This window comes from Ambystoma mexicanum, chromosome 10, assembly GCF_040938575.1.
Source record: "Ambystoma mexicanum isolate Mex_15411 chromosome 10, UKY_AmexF1_1, whole genome shotgun sequence".
In the NCBI taxonomy this organism is placed as follows: domain Eukaryota; kingdom Metazoa; phylum Chordata; class Amphibia; order Caudata; family Ambystomatidae; genus Ambystoma; species Ambystoma mexicanum.
The window spans coordinates 1,600,963,935-1,600,982,777 of record NC_090932.1 but is presented as its reverse complement, the minus strand read 5'-3'; the positions used below and the strand labels follow the sequence as shown (position 1 = coordinate 1,600,982,777).

Here is an 18,843-nt window from a genome sequence, read left to right as displayed (position 1 = left end):
GTGATAAGGTATTACTCCCCTGAGGAAGTAATTGCTTAAACACAAGGATCCTCGGCAGAGCCAGTACTGGGGGTCTCAGATGCTTACTGGACATCTTAGCAACTGCCCCAAAATTAGCCTCCAGTGGAGGAACCTCAGCAGAGCCGGTAGTGGAGGGAATTAGGTCCTTGACCACCCTCAACAGAATCTGTACCACCACAAGCATTAGCCGGTTGAGGATGAACCTCACCGACAAGACCTTCAAAGATGGTCTCTCAGTTCTGACTTTAGCCCCAAGAATGGGAACCTCTGGTTTTTAACCCGGGACATATAGCTCCCTCAAGAGGGGCTTCGAGCCATGACTCGGCATGAAAAGCTCCAGAAAAGGAGACCTCAGGGCTTAGCATGGTATCCATAGTCAGACTAAATGGGCTGAACCTTAGCACCCAATTGGTGAACCTCAGAACAGCGTCCCGTTTCGGCAGATCCACTACAGGAACCCTCAGAGAACACTCCAGTGCGCCCATTAGGCCGTTGAAGCACCACAGGGGAACCCCTGGTGACAGAGCTACACGAGTCCCTCCCGGACCTGGAAGACCCCGGGAAGGAATCCCCTGGCCAGGGCGCCCTAAAAAAAAGTAAAGAATTTACCAGGCATTTTTTTCCGACGATGAAAAACTGGAAATGAGGTGGAGGAACACGCTGAAACACTTCCTCCCACCGAAGAAGTTGGGAGTGCCCAGGCAGAGAGGGAGTCGCAGTAGAAGCACACATCCCAGCGATGTTCCTGGCCTAGACACTCCAAGCAAAAAGTCGTGATCCACCCACACGAAGCAATGTTCGCATGAACAAGACAAATCCTACGCTCAGGCATAAAGGGAGGACTAGATGACTGAAGAAACTGAGCAGGAAGGACAAAAGAATAAAAATAAAAATTCCCAGTGATGCTAGTGTCCAGCCCTGACCGTGCAGAGAAAAGGACCGAAAGGCGATGCACGGGGCGAAGCTCAGGAGGGCGGGGTTATGGCCACGTGCTGTACCCCGCATAAAAATAATGACAAATTTTAAATTTGTGATGCTTTTTACAAAAGTGCTCTGGAATCTGAAATTCATCCATCGAGAATGAAGAACATTGCAGAGTTTTTTTTTAGCATGGCCGGGGAGCCCGTTAGCAGAATCTGTCTGGTCATCGTTCAGGCACAAGTGGATTGTGGAGTATACTTTGAGCATAAGACAGTCTTCATCATAGTTGCCCGACAGGGGTAGGTAGTACAACTTGAGAAAACTCATGGATCTGCCTTCTAGGAAAGAGGCGATCCACCCGGTGGTCCTCATTGCCTGTATTTTTGACATTGTGGCCACTGCTAATCTCAAATATGCTTCCCCCAGTCAATCCCATTCCTCTTTCGGTATGGACCGAGATCATGTGTTTGGCTGCCTCTATGGTTACGGAGGCTCTCAACCTTTCACTTAGTTCTGGCTCGATTTGTGCTATTCTAAAGAACACTCAGATTACTCCTCAACTGAAGAAATCTTATCTGGACCCATCTGTCCCTTCTAATTTCCACCCCATCTCTCCTTCCCTTCTTTATGACGCAGTTAGAATCTTTGGTGGGCCCCAGTCTTAGCCCCTTTCTAGAAGATGCCTTCTTTTTTGACCCCTCTCAATCTGGCTTCCAACCAGACCGAGGGAGTTCTAGTGTCCGCTATTGATGATCTGGCGTGCTTGCAGGATTTCTCTGCAGCCTTTGACACTGAGATCTCATGTCATCCTGCTGGCACATCTTACGTGCGCAGGTCTCTTGGGTGCTGTTCTGCCCCAGTTTCCCTTTGTGGTGTCCTTCAAAGGTCTGCCATCTCCCTGTTCTCATCTAACATCTACATTCAGTCCCTGACCAAGCTCATCCTCACAGCTTCCTGTGTTACTCCTACGCAAATGATACACAAGTTGTGTGCAATTATTCCCAGGCAGACACTACGCTCAGGTTTAGAATCTGCTTGATGAGCAACAAACGGCTCAAGCTAAATGGCGACAAGACCAAGGTGTTGCCCTCCCCATTCCCACAGGTATGGCTCTTTAAACTCCACTGTCCTTCCCATGGCACGTTTCCTATTCTGGTGGTTGTTAAAGACTTAGGAGTTAACATCTCAGCAACTCTTCTAAAAACCAGATCAGGGGCTGTTTGCCAGAAGGGCCATTTGCAGTGGAAGATTCTGCGCAAGGTTCTCTTTCATACCAGTCGAGTTTAGAGCCCCAGTGGGTGCCTCCTGGTCTTATCTTCATTGGATTCTATCAACTCTAGCACAAGCCGTGTACCCGATTCGGCTTCTTCAGGTTTTGCAGAATTCAGCAGCGAGAGTTGCCACAGGGACATTTAGGCGTGCTCATTACTCCTGGTATGCACCATTTGCACTGGCTCCAGGTGGCCAAGTGTGTTCAATTAAAATCACTGGTGCAACATGCTTTGCATGGCACTGTGGCATAGTATCTTCAGGCAAACTTTTCCCCTTATGTTCCTACCTGGTCGCTCCGATCCGCTAATGCCTGCTTGATTATTATTCCCCCGAGCCAAATACTCTCGCATTGGGGACAGAGCTTATCACAGAAGCGACACTTTGTCATGCCCTTCGTCTGTGTCTGTTCGATGGCTGTCTTTATGCGCTCCCTTAAACCAGAGGTCTCTGAACACACTTTTTTCTGTCTGGGGTTCCCCTTCCTTTACCCATCTGCTGCTTAGCACCAAGATGGCTTTGTGCATATGTTGCGCTGTATAAATACCCCTAACATAACATACAATTGTATAGTCTTAATGTCTTCTGTGAGGACTGACCTGAACCCCTGCAGTGAGCCGGGGTCCCTTAGAGGGCAGTTGCACAAGCATGCCTTAAACTTGTTTAGCGAGTAGTCTGCCAAAATGGGCCATTCAAAAACCATGCACAGTAACTTTGCATGTACACTGGGAGATAAAATGAAAAGGTCACATCCAAGGTCGTGTGAAAACCACTGCAACCGTGCCCATGGACCTGGGAACACAATCCAACATGCCCCGACCAACTTTTTTTTCAATTTGCTTTGCTTCCTCATTACTGTCGATACACATCCTGAGGCAAACTTGATGCCCCCCCACGCACCAAACCCCGGCTGAAGGCCAACAATCTTCATACACCACCTCACCCCCCCTCAAGCTTATGTAAGAGAAAGTTTACGGTTGAGGCCAAGGCAGAGCTTCGGGTAGCAAAGTGGCGCAGAAAGGCAGCAATAATATAGGAACCCCCCTAAGGATGTCAGGGCAATTTTTGGCATGCAGTAGCGGGATAAAGAGAGGCACCCAGTGTCCTGAGTAGGAGCAGCTGGTCCAACCAGTACAGAGGCCATAGGTGCAAGGCCCTTGGCACATCTAACAAGCATTTTCTGCTAAACGGATTCCAATTTCTCAGCAAAGAGGGACGGACTAGGAAACAGCGCTTGCTTTGCTGGCACTAAAATGGCATGCCGATTTCTCAGACTGAAAGACAACCAACACCTACATTTAGATAAACTTTCTGGAGTGGGACTTCTCCCTCTAGCTTTGGCACTCACAATCCTGTGCGGCAGATGGGATGCTGGGAGGAGCGATGAGTACAGCACTGCTTGCTGATGTATTGTGCTTGTCCACCCACTTGCCATGCATAAACTGGCAACTCCTGGGCACCAAAGGAAAATGAGGTACACATTGGTTTTTGTAGACTTTGCATGGCTTAAATTCTGAGGTTTCAGGGGGAACTGTAGTCTAGTTAGCAGAAAGTAATCGGGCAAGGGGGGAAAAGACTCAAATTATATACCTTTTATGTCTTACCTGGCACCCAGGAAGTGAGCGGATCTGCTCCCTCTGCCCTCCCTCCACCTGGAAGCAAGATAGTTTACAATCCAGCCCGTGCATGGAGAAGATATTTCAAAAAGGTTTCAGTGGGACGGGGGAACGTATCCATTAGCAACATTACCATCACTCACATAATGAGGCCTAAAGTTTCCAATCTCGTTTTGTGAAATGAGTGCCATCTCCTGTGCCAGGTCCACACATACAAACGCAAACAGGCATTTTATTAGACAGATCTTGAGCCAGGCATTGTTGAAGACCGCAGAGACAACAGCTGTTTTAAAATGTCCGGTTTGTTTAAACTCTAATAAGCAAAATAAATAAATTTCCAGAACAATGTGTGAAAAGGAAGCATTTCTTTAGCAAACGTTTTAAGGGATAACAGTTCCTTGAAGGTATTTGGGCCAGGCCACTCAAGGTGCTTCACGCAAGTGGCTATTCCCATTTAACTGAACCCCACATAAATTAATCCAGCCAATAGAGGTATTGCCTTCTCATTTTAATATTGCACTGTTGATATGCCAAGTGAGAAAACAGAAAAACTGTCTTGTTCATTACTTTTTTGATTTTTTTTTATTATGTTACAAACTGAAGTTAAGGAGAACTTGCAACCAAGTCCCACGAAGCACAGTGCAACATTGAATGAGAGAAGAAAGGAAACAAGATCGGTGAACATTGAACCATATCTTCCTCTTCAGGACTAATCTCTCTATAAGACATTGGAATCGGGGACGGCCAACAGGATAAAATAATAAGCAAGAGTTGGAACTGTGAGGGGGTGATAGAAGGCAAATGAAATAACAGCCACAACTTTTTTCCTTGAGGGCAGAATGAGTTTCAGATCTGATAATTCGACAAGAAAAGCAACATCCTTTTAAAGTATATTCAAGCAGTGATTTTTAAACAAAGAGCAGAACTAGAACATCTTTCAATATTTAATCTTTCCTTTTACAGGTCATCTATACCACTTTTTGGTGAAGAACACTGTAGAAAGTTATGAACAGCCACAAGCTAACACCGAACGGTGGAACTCGTCCATGCTCCAGAATCCTGCTTGGCAGAGGGTGGGCAACTGTAGTACACTGCTCCCGGTCTTCAGTCACAGGTTTTTCTTTTTTTTTTCCTTTTTTCCATTTTTAAACTGACACCACTGCATCAGAACTTAGTCCACTGGTCGCTTTTCACCATATTTCTTTGTAAACTCTTCAGCGTTCTTACAGAATTTTTTACGGTCTTTTGAGTATTCTTCAGCTAGGTCAGCCCGCAAAGGGTGCTCAGGTTGGGGGTCGTTTACCAGCGCTATAAGTGACTGGATTACTGTGTAAAAAAAAGAAAAAAAAATCAATATTTGCATTATACTGCTTTAACTTACAAAATATTCTTAAATCGGCATAATAAACTAGACCAGGAGCGCTCTTTCGAAAACAATCGTGCAGCACAAAGCCATGGCTGCTTGTATAACCTTCTGCTGCTCTACTGAAAACGAGCGGCAAGAGGCTATTTATAGATCCATGCATAAAACCAACTTCGCTGATCCACTGAATATCAGATTTGCCATGGCTGCCTGATATTGCAGGGATGCAGTTGCAGAAAATGTTCGGGAGAGCATGTTTACTCAAGTTAAAGTGTGCTGCCTACTAACCAAAGCTTAGAAAAACTGACGTGGGTGTTCATCTCGGAGGGTGGCGGAAGGGCATGCATGAATAAATTGCAGCAGCTTATCACCATTCCTTTCAGAGAAAGCTGATGGGTTGCTGGGCTAAAGTAACACTTTTTTGGAGAGACAAATTGCCAAAGGGGTGCACTGACTGGGTGTATTGAGAAGTGGTGTCAGCGGCTTGTGGCTTATTTTTTCCAGAGACTGGGGTGTGGCAGAATCAGCCCTCATTTCATCACGTGACTAAGTCTCCTTGGCATATAACATTGGCAGTCATGTGTTGGTTTTTCCTAGGCCCATGATTTTCAGTGGTGGGGCAATGCTCTGGCTGATGTGCTACTTTAAGCCCAGCATTGCTTTCTGAAAGAGGTGGGTGTAGTTTGAAACTCAGGGGAGGGATGCACACTTGCATGTTTACATGCATACACAGTTTAACCCCTTAAGGCTATTATTGAAGTCTATGTAAAAAAGGACGAGTATACTCGTCCTTGGCACTATAGATGGATCATCTGTTTACGTGTCAAGTGCAGGATTGCCAAGAGAGTGCAGACTTGGCAGATCACCGGAGCTATATTGGGAGTCTGTTAAGACACAGGATCAGTTTCTTGCTGAGGTTGGTGCTAGTGAGAAATGTTTCACTATTTAGCAGAAGTGCAGACGTGAACGTGTGAGCGATTGTGCCAGTCCTCGCTGTCGTGGCAATTTTGGGACACCGCTAGATTCATTGGAAGGTGCACTAAGGAAAACCGGTGCCTACCTCCTGAATGCATGGACTACCTGAACAAAGTAATGTTTGTAATAAGACGGATGTCGGCAGTAGAAGAGGGATGGGTATCATTTAGGATGTTTCTCCTTTTACTGCCTCACCATTAGTCCCATCAGAAAAAGGATTCACCAGTCGGGGCCATCTGGTGTCATTGACAGTCTTGTCTTCACAACAGATCAGATAGGCAAAAAGGTATGGGATATATCTCCCCTTTTTTAACCAATTACTTCAACATTTCTTGAAGTTATTTATGCAAATCTAGAAGGATCTTTATTCCACAATATCTGTACTATTTAGCAATGATTTACAGTAACATACAAATGTACTAATTTCGCCTGCTATGGATGCCATGAGCCATAGTGATGCTGAAACCACCTTCATTTAAGGTCACTTCAAGTTTATAGTTATAAGTAGCATATACTGCACCTAATGGACATTTAGTGAATTCAAGAGGATTCCTTCTTGTCGTCCAAGGAGAACAGTGAGCAATTTGAAATGTATACAAATGTGGCGCTCCATCCAAGGACATCCTAGTTTAGCTTTGGACAGGAAGATTGTCATGTTCTGTGTGCCCCACTACTCCTTCTGCAAAAAGACAATCTCCGACACCTATGTCCGCAGCCTCAGCATTACCAGGGCCCTAAAGCGCTGGTGATGGAAGTCACAGTGAAAGTCACTGAATTTAGTTTTGTAGCCCCAACAAATAGGCACTTGTGCACATTGAGTCCATCTGTTGTCTAAACTATACATCCCAGCATACACCACTCACCCTTCTGTTAAGTTACAATAAGGGAGACCCGAGTGTTTTGTTGCCAAGCTTTGCCCTGTCCAACTTCCCTTCTCAGGTTTCCTTTTCATCCCACAGACCACTGTATACTTTACACCCATAGCAGGGTTATAATTCACTTCCATATGGACAAAGTTCAACCCTTGCAGACCACCCTAATGGGGATGCATATGCAGTATAAAGGAGCTTTAACATAACTTGTAAAGTCCTTGTGTCTATACCTTTGTTCCTCTTTTCGCCTCCTGGTCAGCGCTAAACCAACTGCATACAGTTAGCAGAGGGAGTGAGGCAGGGAGGAAGGCGAGCTAGGGGCTTATTTATGTATGACAAAGAAGAGTCATCTTAAGCAGCACTGTCGGGCAGATCCAGACGAATAGCATGGATTGTGCAGTGTGTCCCCTTTACAGTAACCGTGTTCAAAGCAACACCACCACAAGAAATCAGACAAAGCTGCATGGGATCCAGGAAAGTCGAGATCGCCTTAGTTTGCAACAGACTTGGGTGGTTATAACATACCCTTTAAGGGTGTGGTTTAACAACTGCAGTAGGCGTGAATGCTGTAAAAATCAAGACTGAGCGCGGAATAGAGCCTAGTAAATGCTTCAGAACTTCCACTTGAGATTTCAATTTCCTTTTCCTACTGGTCTTTCAAATCTACCACCTTGCCCATTTTCCACAGCCTAATTATTTCTATTAAGGACCATCCTCTAATTCTGTCAAATGTGTAATTTAACTTTAAGGCTAACCAGACCTTCAGAGAAAGGTTTGAGGTCCTCAAATTAGGCACTTATGATGGGAGATGCTTTGGAACCACCCGTGATATGGAATGAGGACCTCTTAAGAGGTAATACATTAGTTGTAGGAAAAGGGGCCAAGTTCTGTTTCGTGAGCCCATTGAGCCGCTCTCTGGGAAGGAGAGTAAACTAGGATCCCGTCATCGGTTTACCCATTTAAACATACATGTAACATTTGTGCATGGGCATAAAGTGGCGGTATGGGAGGAACTGCCTCAGGCTGGCAGTACTGGTCTACCTTGTATATGCCGGGGCTGAAAGCAGCAGCCGCAGCGATAGCAAAGTGCAAATTAAGATGTCTAAAGGAACTGAGGGTGCAAGACTAACTGCTGAGCTGATAAGGGCAAAACAGGCAAGGCGTTTGAGGCTGGGCTGCAAATAATGCAGCTACTCATCTACACCTTCTGCTCAGCGTTTTGAAGCGGGCCTTAGGTGAGTTCAAGCTCTATATCAACCTCACAAATATGAGGCCGTCTTCCCTTTATTCTCCTCCCACCCCTTCCCTCAGATCTTTTTCCAGCTGAGCCAGCATAAGCACAACACTTGCCACCTTACTACAGTTTCCTTCTACAGCACTCAAAAGATCATTTTGCATTGTGAACCCCATGCAAGCATCAACATTTCCTAGATAAGCTTGCTTTTATATGAACCGTTTGCCTTAGATTACATACACAGGGTACATTAACTCAGCTATAGCACTACAATTGGAATATGTTGCTTAGTTTACACACTGAATTTCCTAAGCAGGAACATGGACGGTTATTTAATGGGATGCGACACTCTGACCCGCTCATGTTTACACTTCAGGACAAGCATTTACATGCAAAGCTACCTGGCTGGGGTTAAATCCAGTGAACTGCAGATTATATCTTTTTAAGAGGCACTTTGAACCAGTACACTGTTTTACATTGACGCTCCCTAGAACTTGAGCAATATTTATCTGGAGCATTTTGAGCCATGCTCTGTTCTCGCCATTAGTCTGCGAGGGAGGCGCTTCTGGTCTTTTAATATTACATCTACACATGCCACCAAGCTGAATCAGCTTGGAGAAAGTCTTGCAGACTTTTTGGTGGGGCAGATAAGTGTTTTAATGTGAGAATCCCATCTTCCATTCCTATGAAATTTGTGTTCACTGCAGGCTGGGAAATCCTGGAGCGGCAATAGACACCTGTGAATGGGCAGCAATTGAGGTACTGGTTCCTGTGAAACCCAGATGCATCAGCGCAGGGGACCAGAGTCATTCTCAGACTTCCAGCCGGAGTGTATTCACAGAGATGGACCAATTGGCCTGCGCTTTTCGATCCTCCCCCAGGTACATCAGGAGCTGAAAAACTTCCCAAGTTAACATAAACCTGGACTACATGGGGAGCGCAGGTGTTGGGTGGAATGTTTCTCCTGTGCCAAGTGTAGTCATGTGCGTCTGTGTGTGCTATCCTCCAATGTGCGCCCTTTGAAGTTCTGTTCCCGGGGAGCTCCTTGCATCTGCTTTGGAGCAGAAGGGCTCATCAGATGAGCAATGTCTGCTAGGATGTGCCGTCCAGGTGTGCTCAAATATGCCCTTTTGAGCTGTGCTTACCTTTTGGAGAGGTATATAGACAGATGAGCCTTCAGTGTTAATCGATGAGCATTTTTTAGGGCGCTTCGATTAGATCCCTGGGTGTTCTCTGTGGAGCTCATTGTGTGCTTCAAAGTGTGTGCTCCGAGCTCTTGGCATGTGCTCAGAGCGCCCCCATGTGCTTGAGGTCACACCGTTCTCTGGAAGCTGTGTGGTCATGGCCCCTGCCTTTTCTATAGTCCTCATTGTCTTACTCTATCCCAGAATGCACTGCCAAACTTTGTGGCAGAGACGACCACAATCTTTGTAACCTTTGCACAGTGTGCATAATTTGCAGTCTGGACTCATGTGCAGGGGAACAGGGCAAAGATGAGGGTTGTATTGACAAAGCTGTATACCACCTCCTTTCTTAACCAGCTAGACAACCATCGATTTCGCCTGGGGAAATTTGCCAAGCCGAACAAACGGTTCAGAAGCCTGCTTGAAAAGAGGCAAGGATACCTTTTACTCACTGAAGGCAATAAGCAGCACTTTTCCTGTCACATAGCCCCTTACAGCAGTGACCACTTTTAGCAATTAGAATCCAGCAATCTTAACATTGGCTTCAAGAGCTTTAAAAAAAAAAAAAAAAGCAACAAATGCATTAATAGACACATACTGTAGCTATTTCATTGTTATTGCCCGAATATTCCTAGATTTCTAATTTTGACAGTGATATAGTTGACATTTTTTGAGACTATTAAAGAAAGCCCACCCAGTTGAACTCTACATTACTCTTGAAAAAAAATTGCTTGGTCGCAATCAGCGAATCAAGTTCTACAGAGTACACCATGCATAGCAAGAATGTGCAGAATAGCATATGAAATGATTTGTTAATAAGCACATTAAGAACCATTTTCTATATGCAGAGTAAAAAGCCGGATAAAAGCTTTCCAGGACAGTATGCAGATGCAAGGACTGTCTCAAAGTATGGAGTGTCTCAGTCCTGTACCAAAAACAGGACGTCATACTCCAAGCCTTCATCTCAACTGTAAAGTCTCTGCAGTCGATATCAGTTCTGTTTTTGCGGTACACCAACAAGCCATTTAAGGCATATTGAATTGAAAAGTTGGTGCCTAGTATTTACCTCTCGGTACAGACCCTCTAACAATACCGACAATGCAGGGTTTCGTTTAAGGCCTATGCCCAAAAGGTGGCCATTTAACCTTGCTGGTTTTGTCCTTGCACAGCATTTGCGGGGGTTAGCGTTTCAGTTGCCCGCCCAAAAGGTGGCCATTTAACAACCTTGCTGGTTTTGTCCTGGCACAGCATTTGCGGGGGTTAGCGTTTCAGTTGCCCCCCCTTGTCTCTACCACGGATTTTCCACTACCAGAGGGCATCAGTCTCATGCCATTAAAACACAATGGCTTAAATCTACAGAAAAGCATTACACCGTCAGTGTCATGTAAGACTTAGTATATGTATTTTACTACATAGTTTTGTGATTGGAGTACGATTGTACTTCCCTGAACAAGTCAAGTGCGTTGATCAAAAACTGCACCCGACGACAACAATGGGCGGAGCAATCCTTAGGTAGGGTGCGTTTAGAAAACGATTAAGCCAGTAATGATTCGGGTGGGGGAGAATTAGGGGAACATGGAATGGGACAGCACAAGTAACAAAAAGTCAACAGGTATCAATGTACCAAATCAGTGGTTGAATAAACGGTCTGTACAACGAGGGAGAGCGAGAGCAAGGCATGTCAATCAAGGTCAGTCTGGCTGTCCCAAGACCGTGTCACTCCTAGATTTGGTGCACTTCAATTAACCTGAAAGAAAACTATTCCGAATGCATTGCGTTGGCGGAGAAGTGGGAGGACAAGTGGTCCTTTGTGGTGCGTCGAGTATTTTTTCCCTGGACACTACTTGGAGGCGGAGCTTTGCAGCAGTGAGCAGCTACCAACTCTACTTAACATCATTTCCAGCGCGGAGCGCGCGCGGAGAAGTGGGAGGACAAGTGGTCCTTTGTGGTCACTTGTGGACAGCGGTGGACAGCGGGGGACAAGAACCTTAAACCCCTCCAGGATCTACATAAGGGGCACCGGAAGAGTGGTAAGGAACCTGATACACCCACATAGACGGCAGTTGGGCCGGGAGACTGCGGAGGGCGATTCTACCTCTTTGATCCCTATCATCGCTCAATCTGTCACAGTGGGCTACGACACATATCGGTGACCGATATATAACCTGCATAGCACGATCACAGTTTTATCGTAATCTACGGCATACCCCCCAGTCAGACGTGCGGTGGTGTGTTCCGTAAAGAGAATGACTAAAACAAAAGCAGGAAACACTAGGTACAACCTACGAAAAGGCAATAATGAAAAAGTGGAGAAACTACCCCCTAAGATCGCGAATAAGGCAACAGTAAATGGGGACAGTGTTATACCTGAAAAAGGTACTATTCCTGCCATGTTTGGGAAGGGTAAGCCCAAAGCTAATACGGGGGCGGATATTGCCGCACCAGAAAAAGAGACTCTTTCGCCCACTCACAATGGCAGTGATGTTTTAGACTCTACCAATTATCAAGACATCGACAATAACTCATTACTGGAGCTTTGCTTATCTATCCAAAAATCAATGGCAACTTCAGGTAGACCAGTAACCTCAGTTGAAAGATCCACAATTGTGGTGGAAGCGCAGATCCTGAATCCGGCTCATAAGGAGCAACAAAAGGACATAGAGATCCCCAGTCCTAAGTGCACGGATAACTGCACAGGCAACTCAATCTCTGATCTATCAGGTATACTTTCCATCCAGCCCACACCCATCCCATCAGCACAACCAACGATGGGACGACTGTCTGCATCCCCCAGCCTCTTCATGGATCCTGAAGAATTGGACCACACGGGCGAGTTGTGCAATGGGATGCCGAAAGACTCCAATGGCTTAGCCATAGCAGAGTTGCAGGCTTCCATGGCATCTCTCCAATTTGCGCTGAAAATTTTATTACAGCTGTGTGGGAGGATTCACACAAACACCATCATGCAATTGGGGACAACGAATCCGACTGGGAGCATGGATCCAGCATCATTAATACCTCCTGCAATGGAAGAACCTCCAATACTTACGGATCAGCCGGACATAACAAATCCGGAGGAGACCGAGGAGGTTGATACGGCAGCACCATTAACCAAAAAGCAACGCAGACAACAGAAACGAGATGCTGCGAAGAACGCAGTGGTAGAAATCGCCTCTCCTCTACCGGCTACCATTCCCACGGCTGCTCGATCAAAAAAAAGCAAAAAAAGGGGTCGGAAGGCAAAGAAACGTGCAAGAAAGGGGATGGGATCTTTATCAGGCTGGATAATTCCAGACCCATTGCATGAAGCTAAAAGCGTGGCCCATGAAGTCGTGGACTCTGAATTATCGATCAGTATCATCGGTGAATCGACTAAATGCTCGACACCAGGCCAAATTGAAAAAACGGATGGTGAAGCGGTCCGTGCATCCGTGGGGGGAGAGGAATCGGAGGAAGTGGAAGACACCTGTGCAAGTAAAATCTGCATAATCAAAAATCTGTACCAGAAAAAAAAGAGACGTATGGTTGACAAGGACGGAAGTACTGGCTAAACTACACATGATACCACAGTTACGTGTTATACGCTCGGAAGACTTCCTGTTTGTCGAACCACTGGAGGTGCGCAATCCAAATGTTTCCGCTCTTCACTGTAGTGTGCTAGCATCGGCACAGCTGATTCGAACCCATAAGAAATCTCTAATGCAGATTGGTGTGGAAGTTGATGCGAATAAAGATAAGGAAGATCCTTGCTTGCCCAGCAAGGATTATGAGACATCTGAGAATAAGGTTGGCAGACCCCCGCAACCATCTAAGGAGAAGGTCCAATTAACTGATATTCAGAGTACTCTGAAATGGATAGCAGATTCGTTACCGATGGTGCTTCGGCAACCATGAGATTGCTCCCTATTGAGCTGGAACACCCATGGACATCAGCATCTTCTCTCGGATAAGGGCTCTCTGGCATTCATTAACAACTACCCTATTATATTATTGCAAGAAACTTGGTGGACATCTCCCATGGATATTGATGGGTATATGACATATCACACGCTGGCGAAAAAAGGAGAGCGGGGCGCCCCTACGGGGGTCTATCTATTGGAGTGACTAATAAGATCTTGAGTAAAAAGATACCAGCGGTCAATTGTGATTATATATGTGCCGTTGAAGTGATTCTCAACATAAAAGGATTAAGTGAAAGAATACTATTAGTCAATATTTATAATCCCCCTGGTGCAAAACTAAGAGAACTTATCCAAGAAACTATGCATGAACTTCTTGCTGAATGGAGATCAAACAATGAGAAGTTCCTTGTTATTGTTGCTGGGGACTTAAATTGTCATATCAACAATGGTGGAGGCACTGGTAATAACCCTCTGTTATCCAGGAATAGCTTATGGGACCTCCCGTCTACTGATAAGGAGGGGGAGGGTTGGCTGGGTTTTTTTGGCTGCTGGGAACTTGAAATAATTAATGGGCGCACACAAAGTGACAGGCCTGGCAGGAATACTTGGAGTAATAGTAGATCGGGAAGTACTCTTGACTACATCTTCACTAGCTGGGAGGTGGCCCTGATAGTTTGTGATATGGTGGTAAAAGAATGTGAATGGAGTGACCATGACCCCCTGATTCTGACTATGGGAGTTTCGGCCCACAGAAGGGAGGAAGTCAATCTGGGGCACTTGAGTAACCACTCCCATAATCGTATCTCCTGGTCGGATAAAAATATATTAAAGGCCACTATGGCTATGGAAGAATGGGGCCCTGATTTGATCAAGCAATTCTATTATATGTCACCAGTGCAAATTGAGAAATGGATTAGTGATTTCTCGGGTAAACACGGCTCCTGTAAAGTGAGAAAGATGGTGGGAAAGACCGAGAAAGAGGTTGTTTATGATAGGGACATTAGAGATAGAAAGCGAAAGCTTAGAAGTGATATCCGACGGATCAGAAATGGCCCTCTAACTAGAATGGAAACTGCCATTAAGCTGAGGAAAGTGAAAAATGATTATCGATGGTGGCTAAAAACACACAAAAGGTCAAGAAAATTGGCAAATTGGCAGCACACGGTCAGCACATTGTGTAGTAGAAACACTCGGAAGATCTGGTCTATGCTAGGTGAAGTCAGAGGACAGAAATCTACATATACGGTCAACCCTATAGGTAACAGTGAATGGACCGCTTATCTGGAAAAGCGTAATGGTGGGATTAGTAACAATACTAACAACCCGGTGCATATGAAACCTAAAGCTCACCCTTTTGTGATAACTATTAAAGAGCTACAAAGCCGAATTGAGGAGTTAAATTCGTCCCGTGCCCCGGGGCCTAATGGACTCTCCAATGCGGTGCTGAAGCGTAATCCCCTTTTCTGGGCCTGCCTACTTAAAATACTTTAGGAAGATTCTGTATGAGGGCCAAATACCGCCATCTTGGCAGGTAGCAATCCTCATACCTGTGTTTAAAAAAGGCAATAGAACCGAACCTGAAAACTATAGGCTATTGTCCATGTTGGATTGCACTGGCAAGATATTTGCTGCTCTTATACTTAGTGAACTCCTAAAATGGGTGGAGAGCGCGGGCATTTTGGACAAATGTGGCTTTAGGGCTGGATACTCTACCACACATAATCTGTTCATAATGAATACATTTAGAATTAAGGCCTTAACACATTCTAATCCACCATTGTATGCACTCTTTATAGATTTTAGGGCTGCTTTTGATTCGGTGAATCGTTCTCTCCTATGGAAGAAACTCTGTAGATTGGGATGCCCTGAAACCTTACTTTATTATTTAGAACTCCTACACACAAATAATACGGTACAGGTACGACTAGATAATGCTGGGGCAGTGACTAAACCCGTTCCCCAGACTAGAGGAGTGAAGCAGGGATGTGTCACAGCCCCCACTCTGTACAACATATTCGTATCTGATGCGCCAGAATGCTTACAGGGAATCAACAACTGCCCACCAAAGATTGGCCCTAGTCATTGTCCCATGCTTGCATATGCAGATGACTTAGTGATCCTCGACCATACTTTTAGTGGGATCTAAGATCTGCTAAACAGCTATGGGATTATGCCGAGGCCAACGAACTTGAGATCAATATCAGCAAAACAAATCTATTATTGTTTTCGGCTGGAAGAGTAGCCAGACCCCGCATGATGATAGGAGTGATTGAAATTAACTATACCCCCAGCTATAAATATCTAGGTGTTGAATTTGATCATAAGGGAAATTATCTTACCTGTATTCAATTGCGCAGAACAAAAGCAACACAACTTACAGCACTCATATACAAATTCACGCGAGAACGGAGTGGTTTCTCTATATGGGCGGCACGACAGCTGTATATCCGATGTTTGGCCCCGATGGTCACCTATGGGCTTGATCCCCTCTACAATATGAACTTGGGATGGCTACAGCTGGTTGAGGGTAATTTCTGGAGGAAAATCCTCGGCCTCCCCCAATGTATACCCATGGCCCTGATTAGATTGGAACTAGGAATTAGTTCCCTCAGAGCCATGGTTTTGAAAAAACGGATGGAATTATACATCCGTCTTAAGAACGACCCTGGAAATGGCCTTCTAATTAGTATCAGCAGGGAGATGGAGGCAGGCAAACTGAAAAACTTTGAAACCCAGATGAAAAAACTATGTGAGGAAACCTGCTGGCAGCCGGAGTGGGGTCGAGAAAACAATTGCTTGTTCAACAATTTTGGGTACCGTCTCAAGTTATGGGACTGGCAATGTAATTATATTCACCTTGAAGGACTGAAAAGTTACAGCTTTGTCTCACACGTTCTCTACATTTTTATGAAGGCGCAGCCTTATTTAAACCTCTGTCCGTCGGATCAATTGAGGCGCTTTCTTCTACTCCTTCGTATTAACCATCTCCCAATATTGGCGGCCAGGGGTCAGGAGATGGGTCTAGCAAAAACGGAGAGGTATTGTAGAATCTGTGACCTGCCCAATGAACTTGAAACTGCTCGACATGTTCTAACATCGTGTATTGGGATGAGAGCTAGCTATATTAAACATCTTGGTAGATTTGTGCATAACCCTGAATTCATAGAGCAAGCAGAATTCTGGATACAATGTATCAATACCCTAACCCTAAACTACATATGGCACTATACCAGGTATGGCGGGATGCTTTTGCTTGTGCACTACAAACCCACAGAGGGAGCCTTGGAGTATTAATTATGTAATGGGAAATGTGCATGCATGCTTGTCTATCCCTTCTCTTATCTACACCTGTTCAAGAAACATAGTTAACCAAAGATGTTTATGTATTTTATTTAGGTATTTATGGGAGGCTGTATAGCTGTAAATCTTGTACATTTTGAAATATTATATGATTATAGGATTCTATGAGGATGAATACCTAATTACCTATTTATTTCTTTTATCTTTTTTAGGCTCTTTTATGTGGAATATGTGTAAAGTTTGTACGTATGTACTAAACTATATCACATTAATAAAATAATTGTTTAAAGCTAAAGATGGGAGAAGTACTTGACTGCCAAATTGTAAAGTATGGAACTGGGAAAGCCGGGATTAAATCCACAGAGTGCATAGCACAGCACCGTCTGAGCCCTCTTGTCGACTCCACGTCTCAAAGGAGAAAAAAAAATACTATTGCAGTGTTTGATGGGCAGATGAGGTCCCTCAGTCATGCGACTTCAAGACAACAAAATAACGGATTAAAATAACCTGCATCCTGATCTAAAAAAAACATCCGAGCAGATTCAGAATGCCTCAATTTTGTAAAAATATTGTATCAGTAGCAGCATTTGGGACCATAGGAACTGGGTTACACCCCAGCTTCACTGCGTGTCAAAAACTGATCCAAGACAAAACACTGTATGCAATTTGAGTGGTGGGTAGGGTCTTTCTCCAAAGACCACCAAGTTATACATGGCCCCAGGACCAAAATGTGCCCATCTTACACAAGGTATGCCAACACAAGGGGGTTCTGGGAGGCCCTCTGCCGGCCATTAGTCCAGGGTTTGAGTCTCTTCGTCAGATTCTTTAGCTCACTACCTTACACAGAGGAGAAATATCCATAACACATCAGTCTTTTTCCTGCCCTAGAGCGGTCCAGCACCGAAGTGCTATGCAATTCTCCTCTGAACAAGAGTACCGACAGCAACCCCAGACATGTGTTTCGGCCTGGTTGGGCCTCATCAGTAGAGTGGTAGCTGTGCCTCTAAGAGCAGTGAGCAAGGGGTACACATCTGGATTACCCTAGTAACTCAGTGAGAAGCTTTAATTAGGTAAACACAAAGGGGGTTCTAGGAGTCCTCTGCAGCCCATTAGTCCCGGTTTTGAGAGTCTTTGCCACATTCTTTAGCTCACTCTTTCACACAGGAGAAATATCCATAACATATCTGTCTTTGACCTGCACTATGGTCTGGAGGGTTGCCCAGAGCAATGCTAGAGGTTAAGATTCTTTCTAAACCTTCCAGCCATCATCTTTTTGTTTTGTCACCTAGAGTGGGACGGGCATGCCAAGGTGTGGGGCCCTGTGCCTGCTGGTCCTAGAGACCCAAGCTAATCCTCACGGATTAGGTCAATAAGGCTGAAACATGTTTGGGGATGTGCGTGGTCTCGTGTCAGTTCGGGCTGGGCTGCCCCTTTTGGGGTGGGACGATGCCTGATTTACATATGCCCCCCATCTGTAATGGCTTGACAGACTAAGAACGATGTTCTGGAGAGTTGCCCAGACCAATGCCAGAGGTTTAAATTCATTCCAAACCTTAAAGCCATCCCATTTTTGTTTTCACCTTACACAGGGTAGCACCTTAACAATAGAAATACTGTACCAAAAATAAGTGCAAAACCACCAAAGATGTACAGCAGAATAAGACCCACATGGCTTCAGAGAGTGAAGTCTGTACCGAGTCAGCAGTACAAGTACACGGACATTAACAGAGTTAGCATAAGTGAAACAGTCTAGCATTTCAGAAAGCTGACAAAAACAGAAGCATACTAAGACAAAAGTGAACAACTCAGGTTTTAGAGTGTGCTGCGTTGACATGCCATAGGTGTGTTCATGGTAAGTCTGCATTACACCCAGCACATTCCTTGGGCTTGGCGTTCGCAGACCCGTAGTCACACATGGCCAGCTACTGGCATCTCATGGCAATTCTAGCAACATACAGCCCATATTCATGTGTGCTGGATATTGTCATTCCTTGCCATTAGCCTCGCACGCCAGGTAAGGTCAAATACAGGAGGTACCCCGCATGACAGACCAGAGCTCCAGTCAAGTCCAAAATGCAGAATCAATTCCTCAGAAATGCCTCAGTTAATGTCCCAACCTCTGCAACCGACAGCCTCACAGGTGCTACCATCATAAGCACAGTGTAGTCAGTCTCCAGTAATGCCAA

General features: G+C 45.1%; 1 protein-coding gene across 1 annotated transcript in view; it reads right to left on the bottom strand.

Annotated features, from left to right (window-relative positions):
• Nucleotides 1-4,320: 4,320 nt before the first annotated feature.
• The window catches only part of UBE2L3 (ubiquitin conjugating enzyme E2 L3), a 97,701-nt gene continuing 83,178 nt past the window's right edge, over nucleotides 4,321-18,843 (bottom strand). Inside the window, exon 4 of the mRNA XM_069619963.1 lies at nucleotides 4,321-5,153. Coding sequence (XP_069476064.1) covers nucleotides 4,999-5,153 — 155 coding nt within the window. The 3' untranslated portion in view covers nucleotides 4,321-4,998. The remainder of the gene's footprint in view (nucleotides 5,154-18,843) is intronic.